Genomic DNA, 17,149 nt, shown 5'->3' with positions numbered 1-17,149 from the left:
CTCCAGCCGCAGTTATGTGAACGCGGAAATCATATGACTTACTTTTTTTGTTGAGTGTAGCAATACTAGCGCTATGTCAAGAGTAGCAGCCATGGTGACATCCCAAACTTCTAGTAGAAGTGCGTTTTTTTTCCCCACTGTTTTCCTTTATCAACCTAAAATACATCAAAATGTTTCTGACTGCATCTCTTGCTGTCAAAAATTACGACATAGCTTCCTGAACTGTATGTTTTACAACAGCGTATTTGATTGTACTTTTTGTGTGCACAGAATTGTGGTGGTCCTGGATTCTATGATCAAAGTCTTCACCTTTACCCACAACCCCCACCAGCTGCACGTATTTGAAACCTGCTACAACCCCAAAGGTCAGTCGTTGCAAGTACTGTAATGCCGGCGGAATAGCAGTGATGACTTTGATTAAAATGATGTAAGATTTTCTTATGACAAAGGAAACCAACAAGTGCATGAGAGCACTTAAAGTGGAACTGCACTTTTTTTTTTTATTTCCTTATGAGAGAAAAGAACACTTTTTTTGCATTTTCATTTGTAATAATCGGCTCGTTCTACAAACCCCGTTTCCATATGAGTTGGGAAAATGTGTTAGATGTAAACAAACACAGAATACAATGATTTGCAAATCCTTTTCAACCCATATTCAATTGAATGCACTACAAAAAAAAGATATCTTATGTTCAAACTGATAAACTTAATTTTTCTTTTACAAATAATAATTAACTTAGTATTTCATGGCTGCAACATGTGCCAAAGTAGTTGGGAAAGGGCATGTTCACCACTGTGTTGCATCACCTTTTCTTTTAACAACACTCAATAAACGTTTGGGAACTGAGGAAACTAATTGTTGAAGCTTTGAAAGTGGAATTCTTTCCCATTCTTGTTTTATGTAGAGCTTCAGTCGTTCAACAGTCCGGGGTCTCCGCTGTCGTATTTTACGCTTCATAAAGCGCCACACATTTTCGATGGGAGACAGGTCTGGACTGCAGGCGGGCCAGGAAAGTACCCGCACTCTTTTTTTTTACGAAGCCACGCTGTTGTAACACGTGCTGAATGTGGCTTGGCATTGTGTTGCTGAAATAAGCAGGGGCGTCCATGAAAAAGACGGCGCTTAGATGGCAGCATATGTTGTTCCATAGCCTGTTTGTACCTTTCAGTATTAATGGTGCATTCACAGATGTGTAAGTGACCCATGCCTTGGGCACTAATGCACCCCCATACCATCACAGGTGCTGGCTTTTGAACTTTGCGTCAATAACAGTCTGGATGGTTCGCATCCCCTTTGGTCCGGATGACACGATGTCGAACATTTACAAAAACAATTTGAAATATGGACCCCTCAGACCTCAGAACACTTTTCCACTTTGCATCAGTCCATCTTAGATGATCTCGAGCCCAGAGAAGCCGGCGGCGTTTATGGATGTTGTTGAGAAATGGCTTTCGCTTTGCATAGTAGAGCTTTACTTTGCACTTACAGATGTAGCGACGAACTGTATTTAGTGACAGTGGATTTCTGAAGTGTTCCTGAGCCCATGAGGAGATATTGTTACGGGAATTGAAAGAAAAAGGCTAAGGAAATACGTTTCATTATTGCTTTAAATGACCAAAATACGGTAAATATTGTACATAGTACATGTTGTTATGAACGTCATGTCTGTTACTACATTATATATATACTTGAAGCGTGTATATAAACTGTTGATGGAGGGTTTTGAAGTTTCTTTAGAGGTTTTTGGACATACTGTAAAGTTTTAAAACTGAAATGGGTTATTTCTATTAAAAAAAATATAGTTTGACCTTTGCAAAACCAGCTTGTGGTTATGTCAATAACAACTAAAATTGAATTCCAAGAAGACAGACTTCTTCATTAACCTCTATTCTCCTTACAACATTTACTATATTCTATTTAAGATAGAAAATATTGTGTGCATGTAAAAGTTCGAAATTAATGCAACCGCAAATAGTTAATACTAAATTTAATTTCTTTCCTCAGGATTGTGTGTGCTGTGTCCCAACAGCAACAACTCTCTTCTGGCCTTTCCTGGGACTCATTCAGGCCATGTTCAGATAGTAGACCTGGCAAACACAGAGAAGCCCCCCGTTGACATCCCCGCCCACGAGGGCTCGCTGTGCTGTATCTCCCTGAACCTTCAGGGCACCAGAATAGCTACTGCATCAGAGAAAGTAGGTCAACAGCCATATGGATTTTTGATTTTTGATTGTGACCAAATGTGTATTGTCCTCCACAGGGGACCCTTATCAGAATTTTTGACACATCCGCTGGTCAGCTCATACAGGAGCTGAGACGAGGCTCTCAGACTGCAAACATTTACTGGTGAGCTTGTTATGAGACATATTTAAATAATGAGAAACAAGGAATGTTGTGTGTAAATTACAGCATGATCTTTAGTAGTCCAAATGTGTTGCAATTCAGTTATTTTTAAAGCTACAGCAGCACTGCAGTGTATCTTATTCGTCACAAGAGATAATAATTGAACCACTCAGAGTGGCTGTTCGCTTTCAAGCTGGCCACAGATTTTCTCGAAAGACTTCAGATTCATATTGTGGTCTCAGACTTTTCACTTGCAAATATCGTTACCTCATTTTAGTGTTTGTCCTTGGAACTGTCTTCTGTTTTCCTTGAATTACAGTTTTTTCCGGACGATAAGTCGCTACTTTTTTCCCATGCTTTGTACCCCGTTGCTTATACAAAGGTGCGGCTAATCAATGGATTTTCCTTTGCTAACGGCTAAATTATGGAATTGATTAAGCAAAGAAATCAAACACTGCACTAAAATGATCCACTTTAAAAAAACTGTTCAAACTCAAAGTGTTTACAAAGTGCGAGGAAAAATAATCCTGATAAACATTGATCCTTATAAAAAAAAAAAGAAAATCTTATTAATCTCAAAAAGAATGAATAAACATCAATGACTTTCACTGTTTTAGTTGGATCAGCCGTTTTACTGCCATGTTAACATGCATCATTGGGAAACAAGCGATGAAAATAAACATGTACCGGTATAACATATTTCTATGTAAATAGGTTATTTCACAATGTACTGTTAATATCTAAAACATGTTTTCTTCTAAAATTTAGTGGGTGCGGCTTATGTACTGGTGCAATTTATAGTCTGCCAATAGGGTAGAGTTTTTTAGCTGTTCGTCATATTCGGTAGATAAGGGTATATTGACATTGGTATTGATGTATTACTAACATAGCAATATTGTCAGATACCTGTTCTCTGGTACTTCAGGCATAGAAGGGTACGTTCAACAGGTAGATTTTTTACAGTATTGAATAACTCCTGGAATAGCTGGACAGACTGAATAATAGTAATGTCCTGAATCAGTAGCGGGGAAACACCCTCAGTTCAGATGAGTCATCAGTGGCAGGATTTCAATGTAACTATTAAGTCAAATTAAATCGATAAAATATTTTGCATTCAGGCTCACCAACAAATTGCATTTCAACCCGTTTAATGGAGACAGAAAATAACATACAATCATCTTCATTTTGTTGTTTACTGAAGAATTACTGAACCTATTTTGCACTTAATATTGTCAATCTTTTCTTTCCAAAGCATTAATTTCAACCAAGATGCATCCCTCATTTGCGTATCCAGTGACCATGGCACAGTGCACATCTTTGCAGCCGAAGACGCGAAAAGGAACAAGCAGTCCAGGTATGTTTATACTCAGCCTTTTTTTCCTCGTATTTGTCATGTTAACTTTATTAAGGACTGAAACAGTAACACTGAACACCCATATTGATTATATGAATAGTTTTTTTTAAGTTCGCAAATGTATTAAAAAATAAAAAAGTTTTTAATGTTCATAATTATTCACTGCCTTTGCGCTATACTTTGTTGATAGAAATTTCACATCTATTAAAGCCTCAAGTCTGGTTGAGCGTCTGTGTACAGCCATTTTTCAATTTTCACTTTTGAGCATCATGGAGGTTGTGAATACTAATGTACATGTGATTTCTTAGTTGTTGTTTTTTTTTAATACAATCAATATGTTTTTATTTTTTTCATTTTTGGGGTTTTGTAGAATTTCAAAGATGAACGAATCAATTTAATCAATTTTGAAAGAAAGCCGTGACATAACAAAACATTGAAAAAGGTAATGCACTGCGAATACTTTTTGGAAAATAATGTCCAAACGAACATCCCTCGCTTTAAGCAGTTTAACATTTGTAACAAAAGTATTATAACCTAAGTAACGAGAAGAAAGATCAACATGTGGTATTCTTCACCGTGTTCTCGTTGACACACCACTCGTATTGTCCTAAATCAGTAAAACAAAGAAAGGTATGTGATTTTAATCCTGAATGTATACCTGGGCTGTGTGTCTTTCTTTCCAGTTTGGCATCAGCTAGCTTTCTTCCAAAATACTTCAGTTCCAAGTGGAGCTTCTCCAGGTTCCAGTTGCCCTCGGGCTCCCCATGTTTGTGTGCCTTCGGAACAGAGCCCAACGCCGTCATAGGTGAGGACACTTTAGGACTGCCCCAAAAATGTTATTACTAGTTATTAGTTAGTTTACTCTAAGGCATATAGATCAATAATACTGCATGATGGTTGGTTTCCTGCTGGTAATAGTTATTACATTTGAGCTCATTTTATCAGAATATTGTTTTGCAGTTGCGGTACATATAGAAGCATGGACAATTCAAAGATGCCACTGCCTACTGTATGTGTGGTTGTGCATTGGTGGATGAGTGACACTTTTTGTACCAGTCTCTCAATTTTTGGGGGTAGAGGTGGGGACAGGGTTTGGTGGCCCGTATTAGCAACGACAATCCCCCACGGCGTGGCGCAGTGGAAGAGTGGCCGTGCGCAACCCGAGCGTCCCTGGTTCAAATCCCACCTAGTACCAACCTCGTCACGTCCGTTGTGTTCTGAGCAAGACACTTCACCCTTGCTCCTGATGGGTGCTGGTTGGCGCCTTGCATGGCAGCTCCCTCCATCAGTGTGTGAATGTGTGTGTGAATGGGTAAATGTGGAAGTAGTGTCAAAGCGCTTTGAGTACCTTGAAGGTAGAAAAGCGCTATACAAGTACAACCCATTTATTTATCATTTACCTTTTGAGAGGTTTACATTTTTATTTCTATATAGCGCCCGATCACAAAATAAGTCATTCAATCATACCTTTCTCAGAGAATAGTTCTACATTGTGCTAGGGAAGTCCAATTGATGTAAAATAATTAAGTTTCAGTCTCATGTGACCACATCACAAGCGTTCAGGTATTAGTTGTCAATCCTCAGACAGCCTAAACATTTGTTTTCTTGAGCAGGATGAGTCTGTGGGAACTACAGGATCTCGATGCAGTTCAAAAATTGTGTTCCTAATATTTTGATTGATGACTGTGCTCCATTACATTAGACCTAAAATGTTAAAAGAACCATATTGGACCATAAATACCAAAAACAAATCTGTCTTGAGCCGCAAAAAATTAAAAGGCAACACATAATGTAAGTGTCCATATTAGCTATATTAGCCCAGTATCAACATGGCTATGTGTCGCAGCTGACGCAAATCTTCGTTGACAGAAGTGTTGAAATGTAATATTTATTTTACACATTTTTACAACATTGGAAAACATTAGTAAAATGGAGGCTTCTCAAAAAGTAAGAAAACTTGTAAATTACAAACTTAGGATTGGTCAAAGGTATAGATGTGTGTGTCCATGTTAAAGTAAATGGTAGGCTGTCTTTTTTTAATGGATTTATTACAATCTTTGCAAGTTGGGTAACGATTGACCTGGAACAGCATGGCGCACAAACAACTATCAGAAATGCAGTCAATATTTCTTACAGATAATGTGTCATGAGACATGCAACTGTGAATGAAATACGCAGAGGACATAAAGAAAGGAAATTAAATGAGCTCATATATACCTGCAAACGAGGCATGATTCAAGGAACTTTATTTGTCATACTCGTAAACATTTTCACATATATGGTACGAAATTTGGATTGAGGTGCCAGCAATAATTAAGAGACGCTGTAATAAATAGACAATGAAGGAGAACAGTAATAAATAATAAATAGAAAATAACATAAGAGGAAGGACCGAGATTAGCTGGCTAGAAACAGATAAATAAATAAAAAATAAGAAATAGTGCATTCGGTGTGTGGTGGGGGTAGGGTTGAGGTTGTGGCAGAAAGAAGAGCAGAGGGTGACTATGGAGCGTTTAGCAGTCTGACAGCTTTAAGGAAGAAGCTGTCTCTGAGCTTATTGGTTTTACTCCTTATACTCTGCAGCCGCTTGGCTGATTGGAGGGGTAAAGTGCTTGTGTGCAGGGCGACTGGAGTCCTTCATGATGCTGAGGGCCCCGCCCCTGCATCTACGCATGTACAGTTCTGAGGTATAGGGAAGGCTGCTTCCCACGTTCTTCTGTGCAGCCTTGACTTCCCTATGCAGTGCCTTCTTCTCCGTCACTGTGCAGCTGCCGTACCACACAGTGATGCCGGTGCAGAGCACACGCTCTACCTCAGAGTTATAAAAGCTCTTCAGGACTGAGCTCCCAAGTCCAGCTCGCTTTAGGTTGCTGAGCAAGTAGAGTGACTAGGGGGACCTTCCTGACCAGACCGGATGTGTTGGTGCTCCAGGTGAGGTCCTTGGTTATGTGCAATCCCGGGTACCTGAAGCGGGAGACCGCTTCCACAGCTGCTCGTCCGATGTACAGTGGAGGAGAGGGGCCTCTGTCCCCTCTGAAGTCTTGGTCTTCTTGTTTGTGTCATGTTTTTCCTCCTACAGAAACCATATTAAAACAAAATATATGTATATATATTTTACCCCGTATTTTTCCAGTTTCATAATTTTTTTTAAACAAGAGGGTTCTAATGCTGCGCGTTGTTGACCCATGCATTAGAGCATCAATCGACATTGTGTAATTTACAAAAAAATGTGCAGGGAGTATAAACTGAAAGACATTTTTTTACTTTATTTCAAATAAGGAATGCTCTGTACTTTTTCTGGTTTTTATAATGAGAATACTTTATCTTTTACCGTTGTTTTTTTGCACAATTTTTATGCATTTTTGTAACTATTATTTATAGAATTTTCTGTACTTATTGTGATTTTTATTGGTATTAATATTATTATTTAATCTTTTACCTTTCTACAGCACTTTCGGGCAGTAGGATTTATAAAATCAGGCTATTTAAATAAATCAACATTGAACTACAGTGGGTATAGAAAGTATTTGAACCCCTTTACATTTTGTCTCTGTTTAATTACAGCCATTTGCTAAAATCAAAAAAGTTAATTTTGTTTCTCATTAACGTACACTCACAACCCATCTTGACAGAAAAAAAACTAAATGTACAACGTTTTCCAAATGTATTAAAAATAATTCTAATCATGTGTACATAAGTATTCAGATCCTTTGCTCAGCACTTTGTTGATGCACATTTGGCAGCAATTACAGCTTCAAGTCTTTTTGAATACAATGCCACAAGCTTGGCATACCTGTCTTTGGGCAATTTGGCCCATTCCACATTGCAGCACCTCTCAAGCTATAACAGCTTGAATGGGAAGTGTTGGTTTTCATCCAGGATGTCTCTGTAAATGAATGCATTCATCTTAGTCTAGTCAGGGAGGTGACCAAAAACCCGATGGTCACTCAGTCAGGGCTACAGCATTCCTCTGGTCAGGGAGACAACCATCTCTGCAGCAATGTACCAATTAGACCTGGATTGTATAGTGGCCAGACGGAAGCCATTTCTTTGTAAATAGTTTGCCAAAATGCATCTGAAAGACTCTCAGACCATAAGAAACAAAAGGATTTGCTCCGATGAGACAAAGATTGAACTCTGTGGAGTAAATTCAAGGCATCATGTTTGGAGGAAACAGGCACCGCTCATCAACAGGCCAATACCATCACTACTGTGAAGCATGGTGGTGGCAGCATCATGCTGTGGGGATGCTTTCAGCAGCAGTAAGTGGAAGACTAGTCAGGATATGCAGCAAAGTCCAGAAGCCAATGCTTTCCATCCAACCTGATGGAGCTTGAGAGGTGCTGCAAAGAAAACTTTGCTAAACTTCCCAAAGATAGGTGTGCCAAGCTTGTGGCATCGTATTACATCAACAAATAATTGAGCAAAGAGTCTAAATACTTATGTACATGTGATTGTTGAGTTTTTAAAATTTTTAATACATTTGCTAAATATTCTACATTTCTCTTTCTTTCTGTCAAGATGGGGTGCTGAGTGTACAGTAATGAGAAATACATAGAACTTTTTTTGATTTTAGCAAATAGCTGCAATGAAACAAAGAGTGAAACTTTTGAAGGGGCCTGAATACTTTCGGCACCCACTGTAAAAGCATAAAAAGGCACATCCATGTGAGTAGCAGCCGAAGTGAACAACATGGTGTAGCAGCATAGTACTACCAAATGGCAAAATAGTAGGATCTGCAGTGTTTTGTTTTTCATTAATGCAAGTCCAGTTCACAATTATTGCAGTTGTACGAGCCTCTGCCGGAGTTCAGCTCTTTTCAGCTTCCTCCTGTTAAAAAGGTGTTGTTGCGCCTTCTCTTCAGTCGCTGTAGTGCAGCGGTGTCAAACTCAAATACAGAGTGGGCCAAAATTTTAAAGTGAGCAAAACCGCGGGCCAAGGTTGAACAAATTAACCTTTGAATAGGGACCCAAACAAGTTTTGCCTTAAATATTGAACAAGCAAGGCTTGTATAACTTTAGTGACATGCAAAAAACACTTTCAAAAATTAATAATAATAATTAAAAGAATATCAATGGTATATAAAAAAAAAAATTAAATAAAAATTGTATGTCTTTTTTTCTATGTGCAATCTTCATAAGTAAATATCAAATTTTTTCCACAGGCTAATACATTTGAAAATAAAATAACAATAATGAATGAACCAAACATTCAAGCCTTGAAGTAGCAAGAGAAAGTGCATGAATAAAACGTTTTATTGGTCAGTTTGCTGGAAGTTTCCCAAAAGACTTAGTGCTGCAAGGGTTTCTGGGTATTTGTTCTGTTGTGTTACGGTGCGGATGTTTGTCATTCTTGTTTGGTGTGGGTTCACAGTGTGGCGCATATTTGTAACAGTGCTAAAGTTGTTTATACGGCCACCCTTTAGTGTGACCTGTATGGCTGTTGACCAAGTATGCATGCATTCACTTGTGTGTGTGTGTGTGTGTGTGTGTGTGTGTGTGTGTGTGTGTGTGTGTGTGTGTGTGTGTGTGTGAGTGTAAAAGCCACAAATATTATGTGACACGCTGTTAGTATGGAGTTAAAGCGGACGTGACGACAGGTTGTACAGAACGCTAAAGGCACTGCCTTAAATGCACGCCCCCAATATAGTTGTCCAGGTGGAAATCGGTAGAAATTCGGGAGAATGGTTGCCCCGGGAGATTTTCAGGAGGGGCACTGAACTTCTATAGTCTACCGGGAAAATTAGGAGGGTTGGCGAGTATGAGTATTAGCGGTGAATGCGGTGTTACAGCGGCACCGATGCTGTATAACACCGGCGGGCCAGCGCTAATGCTAAATTGATATTGCGTCAAGGGCCAAATGATATTACATGGCGGGCCAGAGTTTGACACCCATGCTGTAGTGTGTGTGTCGTAGGAAAGATCACAACACTGTCACACCACAGAACTTAAAATTACCCACCCTCTGCACCACTTGTCCATAGATGGTGAGTGGTGGATGGTCAAGATGAATTGACTTGCAAAAGTCCATGATCATTTTCTTTGTCTTTTTTTTATCTAGAGCCAGGCTTCGGTCTTCACACCAGTTCAACCTTTTCTCTTTGACGATTTGAAGAGGCCGAGCACCTTTAGTCATCTGCAAATTTGAATATGTGGTTTGCCGCGGAGGAGGCCGCACGATCGTGTGTGTGAAGAGGAGTAGACTGAGCACAGTGTTGTTGCTGTAGAATACATGTTTTGTCCTATTTTGGCACATTAAGAGCTGTTCCTTAAAAAGTCCAGTATTCAGTTTCATAATGGGGTGTTCAGTCACATGTTGCACAGTTTAAAGAACAGTTTGTTTGACAAGATCATATTGAAGGCTGAGCTAGTCAAATAAAAAGAAGCCTTTGTGGCTTTTGCTCCAGATGTTTATATACTGTGTTGATCACAACAGCAATAGTATCCTCAGTAGATTTGTTCTCCCAGTATGCATACTGGTCTCAGGCTTTTTTTTTATGTGCGGTGTTTCTCACAATTATCCTCACCAGGGGCCTCATGTAACAAGAGTTGTGTGGATTTCCTACTTGAAATAGATATTCGTAATTCGGAAAACAACGTACGCAAGTAAAAAATCAGATGCATTAAAATGTGCCCACGTGCAAATTACCGGTAATCAATCAATCAATGTTTACTTATTTAGCCCTAAATCACGAGTGTTTTAAAGGGCTGCATAAGCCACAACGACATCCTCAACTCAGATCCCACATCAGGGCAAGGAAAAAGTCAACCCAATGGGACAATGAGAAACCTTGGAGGGGACCGCAGATGTGGGGTTCTTTCTAGTGTTCGGAACAGCCTGAACATGGGCTGAAATATTTAAAAAAAAGGGACGAATCAGGAAGAAAGTGAAGAAGATAGATGCGTGTGGCCAAATCGGACTCGGGGAAATTAGGCTGCACCCCGTTTGAAAAGATAGCCGCTGCAATTACACGTACAACTTTAGAAGAGGTGGGTGACTCTGAATACCATCCATCCATCCATCCATTTCTACCCCTTATTCCCTTTGGGGTCGCGGGGGGCGCTGGCGCCTCCCTCAGCTACAATTGGGCGGAAGGCGGCGTACACCCTGACACCCTGGACAAGTCGCCACCTCCTCGCAGGGCCAACACAGATAGACAGACAACATTCACACTCGCATTCACTCACTAGAGCCAATTTAGTGTTGCCAATCAACCTATCCCCAGGTGCATGTTTTTGGAAGTGGGAGGAAGCCGGAGTACCCGGAGGGAACCCACGCATTCACGGGGAGGACATGCAAACTCCACACAGAAAGATCCCGAGCCCGGGATTGAACCCTGGACTACTCAGGACCTTTGTATTGTGAGGCAGACGCACTAACCCCTCTGCCACCTGAATACCCTCAATAGAAATATGGTTTGTATAATTAACAACACATTGTGTTCATACTTTTTAGAGCCAGACAAGAGTTTTACGAGAGAATGCTGATATATGGATAGGCTCCAGAGCCCCGCAATCCCGACAGGGACAATTGCGGTAGAACATTATTGGATCGATTTATTTTAAGTCTTTTACATTTAAACATACCAGCGTATCACAAAGGAAACAAAACAGTTTGACTCTTGTTAGATTACTCAATTTATTATTACAGCATCGGAAAGTTCCCTGCGCTAGCAGCCATAGCAGTAACCCAAGTCTGGTCATTCCTCCACCGCCATTAAAGTGCCGCAACCACCGGCTGCTGCAGCAGTTGCAGGAACACATTGTGAAGGCAATAGGTGGGGAATTGTTTGCCTAAATAAATTACTAAACTTCTTCAAAATATTATTATGAATTCCTGAATGCTTTGACGAAAAAAGTTAAATTTTGTGCTCTTGCCAGAATCGTTTTCACATTGTTGAAACCTGTGTGTCACCAAAGTGTCCACAGCCTGTAGAAATGTTCATACGTCAGCCATGAAAGTAGGCGTGTGACATCGCACATTTCCACATCTTGAGTCTTGATACATCTCGTTTTTGCTGTGAAAAAGGGCGTACGCCAGGTTTTTGTGCAGAAGCAAGCTTGAGGCCCCAGAAGAATTGTTTTTGGGCTCGAAGATTTACTTTTTATTATTTCTTCTACTAATGAATTATTGCAGTAATTGCTGTCTCTTTCTCACCAAGCTTCTTTTTGATGGTCTTGTAGTCTATTCCTGTCTTGGGGAGATCTACAATATTTTTCTTGGGGTCCTTTGAAAGCTATTTGGTCTTTTTCTTGGAGTCCTTTGAAAGATATTTGGTGTTGCCCATGTTGGTGGAGTAGTTTGAATTGCTGGATCTATTGTTTGAATCTATGACCACTGTCTTTAATATTAATACAATTAATATTAATTTATTATATTATATTATATTATACTATATTAATTATAACATTAATAGTTATGATAAGGAGTCATTTCCCAAAGGGTGAAATCTCTGTCTTTGATAACCAGTCTGTTAGGGTCAGAACGCTTGCAGATGGGCTGGGGATAAAATACTTATTTCAATAAAATATATAATCATTTACAACCTCGATTTAATGTTAGTTTTTTCTGCATTGCTTTTGGTTACAACGAAGCCACCATAAAATGTCCTGAGAACACTTTAAAAAACACAAGAAGTGAACAAACTCTGTGTCCATAGTAAAGTAGCACCCTGACCATTATTAACATTAGCAACTTTGCATAATAGAACAAGTGCATCCATACTTTTACCCTAGAACTATAATTTGACAAGTACGATGAACAATATATTTTTGTATATGTTGTAACATTACAGGGAATTTATCACACAACACTTAACTTCTTCTTTCCTTTTTTTGTCCTTTAAAGCCATTTGTGCTGATGGCAGCTACTACAAGTTCCTGTTCAACCAGAAGGGAGAATGTTCTAGAGATGTTTACGCCCAGTTCCTGGAGATGACCGATGAAAAAATATGACGGCGTCACAGCCTCTTTTCTTTTTCGGTTATTCGGAAGGAATGAATTCACTTCCCATGACGTGCACAGACTCTGCGAGAAGAGCGTCACTACAGAAGAAGGCGAAACATTTAATGGAGACATACTTTTCTATCACGGCTGTTGCTGGGCCGCCAGAGTGACGTGTTTGAACCAAACACGATGGAGAAGGAGACAATAAAAAAAGGAAGCACGTGTTTTGGATTTTCTCAGACGTCTTCCGAGGACTTTGCAATGGATGATTATTTTTTAAATCAAATAGATAATTATGATAAAGGGAGAGATTTGTCAACTAACACCACCTGAGCTAGTGCTAGCGAGTGCCTCTGACTGGAGAGAGAACCTGCAAGCACACATTTCGTGTGTGTGTGTGTGCACACAAAAGTACCACAATGAATGTGTTCACTCAGCAGGATCACGCAGCAAAACCATGTAGCTGTAAATTATAATAAACATTGCATCCTTCACTGTATTAACCCAAGACTGAATATTAAGGAGGAAAATCATTTTTTGTTTGAGTTTGTATTTGTGTTTTTTTTTATTTTTAAATGAAATCTATACAAGCATTGCTAACACCAAGGTTTTTGTTTTGTTTTTTTCAAATCTGTTTTTCTAAGGATGTGGAAATATGCTTTTGTTATATGTTTTGTACCTTGGCTTGGTATGAAATCTAACTAAGATTAATGCTAACAAATCCAACATGTGGAAAATCCAAATACATTTTAAAGTTACATTGAAAGATGTAACCAAGTGAAGTCATGGTTCCTGCTTGGTCTATGGTTGTTTTTTCATGTTTATCTGCAGGCTCCAGCACCCCTCCGCGACCTCGAACGGGACAAGTGGTAGAAATTGGATGGATGGATCTGCATCTTAACTGCAGAAAAAGAGAGCACAGTCTCTAAAAGGGGTGTCCAAAGTCTGGCCTGGCAGCCATTTTCGGCATGCAGCTTTTTACTTTTTATTGAGCCGCATCAACCCTGCGTTCTTACGCCGTCTTTCTGTCGCCAGAAGATTGCAGCATATATTTTTTATTTTCTGGGCCACATAACCAACGTAAGACTGACAATGCTTGTGAATGACTTGTTGGTTGCTCCATATATCCTCACTGAAAAACTCACAATCTCACCAAGTATATTTCTAATTTCTAGTCAAAATATCTAAGAAAAATCTAATTCAAGTCAGGATCCACTGAATGGTCTTTCAGTGTGACATAAGAAATTGTGTTGAGGGTATAGATGTTCTGAAGGAAAACAAACTACTTTTGAGCATCTTAAGTTTGTCATAAGACACAAAACTTCACAATACTTGTACGTTAAGCTAAAAAGTTTTAATTACTAATTTTTTACATCAAGGAATCTTGTCAAGAGGATTTTTGTTTGTTCCATTGACAGATTTTTTTTGTTAATTTCAAATTATTTTTGCTTGTAATGAGAACAATAAATCTGCCAATGGAACAAGTCAAAATTGTTATGCTAAGATTTCTTGAAATAAGAAATTAGTAATTACGACGCGACCCCAAAAGGGAATAAGCGTTAGAAAATGGATGGATGGATGGACATAGCTTTAGTTATACCAATTACAGTTGTCTTAGAACAAACTTGTGATGCTCAAAAGTAGTATTTTTTTCCCTCAGAACATCTATTGCCTGAACAAGTTCTTATGTCACACTGAGAAATTACTATTCATTCTGCTCTCCATTGTGTAAATAACTACATCCTGCTCATGCAAATCAGAGCAATTGGCTTTGTTGACACTACGTGTGAATACTAATCACCATTTCAAACAATAAAAGTGTACTTCATATTGGGTTGTATTGCCTTTCCACTGAGCCGTTTTCAAGAGAGAATACCCCCCCCCAACCCCTCCAAAAAAACATTTAATTTTTGTCCATCTGATTGTACATTTGTGTTGTGCGCAACTATTTTGTTATACTGAATAATGAAAGGACGCTCTGCAAAGTTTTAAGTTGAAATCTTCACGTTAGGTTTAAATGTAAAACAAAATCTACATTTCAATTTGAAAATAAAACATGGTCATGGTAACAAACGATTCTCATTCTTATGGGCTCTTGTTTGTGCTTTATCAGGCTCTGTAATCTTGTCCGTTTTATCCCCTCAAGCCAAGTCAATGTTTCATGGGTTCATTTGGAAAGTGTTCTCAGTAAATCAAGGGCTGGGCGGCGTGGTTTTGATTGATTGATTGATTGAAACTTTTATCAGTAGATTGCACAGTTCAGTACATATTCCGTACAATTGACCACTAAATGGTAACACCCGAGTAAGTTTTTCAACTTGTTTAAGTCGGCGTCCACGTTAATCAATTCATGATACAAATATATACTATCAGCATAATACGGTCATCACACAAGTTAATCATTATAGTATATACGTGGAATTATTTACATTATTTACAATCCGTGGGGTGGGATGAGGAGCCTTGGTTGATATCAGTACTTCAGTCATCAACAATTGCATCAACAGAGAAATGGACATTGAAACAGTGTAGGTCTTACTTTGTAGGATATGTACAGCCAGCAGAGAACATAGTGAGTTCAGATAGCATAAGAACAAGTATATACATTAGAAATACATTTGATTATTTACATTACGTTATTAACAATCCGGGGAGATGGGATGTGAATGGAGAAGGGTATTAGTAAAGGGTTGAAGGTGTTGTTTTAGCCCGGTTTTGAAGGAGGATAGAGATGCACTTACTTTTACACCTGTTGGGAGTGCATTCCACATTGATGTGGTATAGAAAGAGAATGAGTTAAGACAATTGTTAGATCGGAATCTAGGTTTGTTGTTCGTGGAGCTCCCCCTGGTGTTTTGGTTAAGGCGGTCATTTACGTTAAGGAAGTAGTTTGACATGTACTTCGGTATCAGGGAGGTGTAGCGGATTTTATAGACTAGGCTCATTGCAAGTTGTTTTACTCTGTCCTCCACCCTGAGCCAGCGCACTTTGGAAAAGTGGGTTGGAGTGAGGTGTGATCTGTGGTGGAGGTCCTTGCCACTTTGCAAGTAATTTGGAACTTGAGGTTAGAAGCAATACAAGCACCTTTTCTCCCGGTGTAAATTTGCGTAATCGGGCATGGAGCAAATTTACGCGTGACAAGTGCCCCACCTTGTGGTGTTTTGCTCGCATGTCCATGACATTCTGAATTTCATTCTTGCTGGAGCTAGGACCTTCCTCCCAGCTTTCTCTAATGACGTCCAGCACTCCGCGAGGCCTCCGGCCATATAACAACTCAAAAGGTGTAAAACCTAGGGAGGTCTGGGGTGCCTCCCGCATCGCAAACATTAGGGCTCCAACCATTTATCCCAATTTTGTTTGTCCTTGTGCATGAACTTACGGATCATGGTTTTCAGCGTTTTATTTAATCGCTCCACCAGCCCATCCGTTTGCGAATGATATACACTGGTGCGGATGGTCGTGATTCCTAATAACCCGTATTGTTCCTTTTATCGTGCGTGACATAAACAACGTGCACTGGTCAGTTAGAATCTCTTTCGGGATTCTGACTCGGGAGATGACCTGAAACAGCGCTTGCGCAACAATCTTGGCAGAGATGGAGCGCAGGGGCACTGCTTCGGGATAACGTGTTGCGTAATCCACCAGGACTAACACAAAGCGGTATGCCCGTGTGCTCGGGGAAAATGGTCCGATGACGTCCATCCCAATTCTTTCGAACGGGACGTCTATGAGTGGTAATGGGCGCAAGGGGGCCCTTCGGGATGGCCGCTGGGTTCACCAGCTGGCAGTCCGGCAGGCAGCGCACGAACGACGCACGTCTGCCCGGAGGCCTGGCCAATAGAATCATGACCCGATTAAGTGTCTTATCATATGGCCAGAGAGTGGGTTAAGATGACCCCCACCCATCTCCCGAATTTGGAGGTCTCAAGGTTGGCAAGTATGACCTCCGTTCCCGCAACCGGGTAGTTGTGGAAAGGTGCATTGGACTCTGTCGATGCCTGGCCACTAGACCATACTCCTACAGCGTTGCTTCCCCCTGACGATGCCCAGTTGGCCCTCGTGCAACATGGCCAGGACCCGTGCCCTCAAGACGACAACCCCCACGCCACAAAAAGACGTCATTCCAACAAGAGAGGTCACCCTTTATGCAATGGAAAAGTACTAGATCCTCTGGCACATATGTTGGCCAGCCCTCCAGCCCACCTTGATGTCGGACCTTTTTTTTTTTTAATTGACCAGCGTGCGGTTCTCTGAGCCAACAGCATTGACCACCTCGCAGAGTCTCTTCCATGCACTTCGTTTGATTGTGATCGCAGAAGACAGCGTGCCAAACAAAATCGTTTAATGGGCTTTACCTCCAACTTCACCGCTTTGGCCATATTTGATTTGAATTCCGCATGGCTCATTTAAATACAATTTGCCTATTTATAAAGGGGTGTGGTCATGAATTGACTTACATGGACCCCGACTTAAACAAGTTGTAAAACTTATTCGGGTGTTACCATT

The 17,149-nt window shown here is 40.1% G+C and overlaps 1 protein-coding gene across 2 annotated transcripts in view; it reads left to right on the top strand.

The window, feature by feature from the left end:
• wdr45b (WD repeat domain 45B) overlaps positions 1–14,719 on the top strand; it is a 29,256-nt gene extending 14,537 nt beyond the window's left edge. The window contains exons 5-10 of one of the 2 annotated variants that reach the window (XM_061908642.1): positions 271–365; positions 2,006–2,196; positions 2,262–2,347; positions 3,597–3,698; positions 4,382–4,503; positions 12,546–14,719. In XM_061908642.1, the coding sequence (XP_061764626.1) occupies positions 271–365; positions 2,006–2,196; positions 2,262–2,347; positions 3,597–3,698; positions 4,382–4,503; positions 12,546–12,652 (703 nt within the window). In that variant the 3' untranslated portion in view covers positions 12,653–14,719. Of the gene's footprint in view, positions 1–270; positions 366–2,005; positions 2,197–2,261; positions 2,348–3,596; positions 3,699–4,381; positions 4,504–9,758; positions 10,439–12,545 lie in introns of those variants that run through there. The other variant, XM_061908643.1, reaches the window with a different exon arrangement.
• Positions 14,720–17,149: the final 2,430 nt, after the last annotated feature.

This window comes from Nerophis ophidion, linkage group LG08 (genome assembly GCF_033978795.1).
Source record: "Nerophis ophidion isolate RoL-2023_Sa linkage group LG08, RoL_Noph_v1.0, whole genome shotgun sequence".
Classification (NCBI taxonomy): Eukaryota; Metazoa; Chordata; class Actinopteri; order Syngnathiformes; family Syngnathidae; genus Nerophis; species Nerophis ophidion.
Note: the sequence above shows the minus strand (reverse complement) of the source record. Positions and strands in the feature narration are given on the sequence as shown.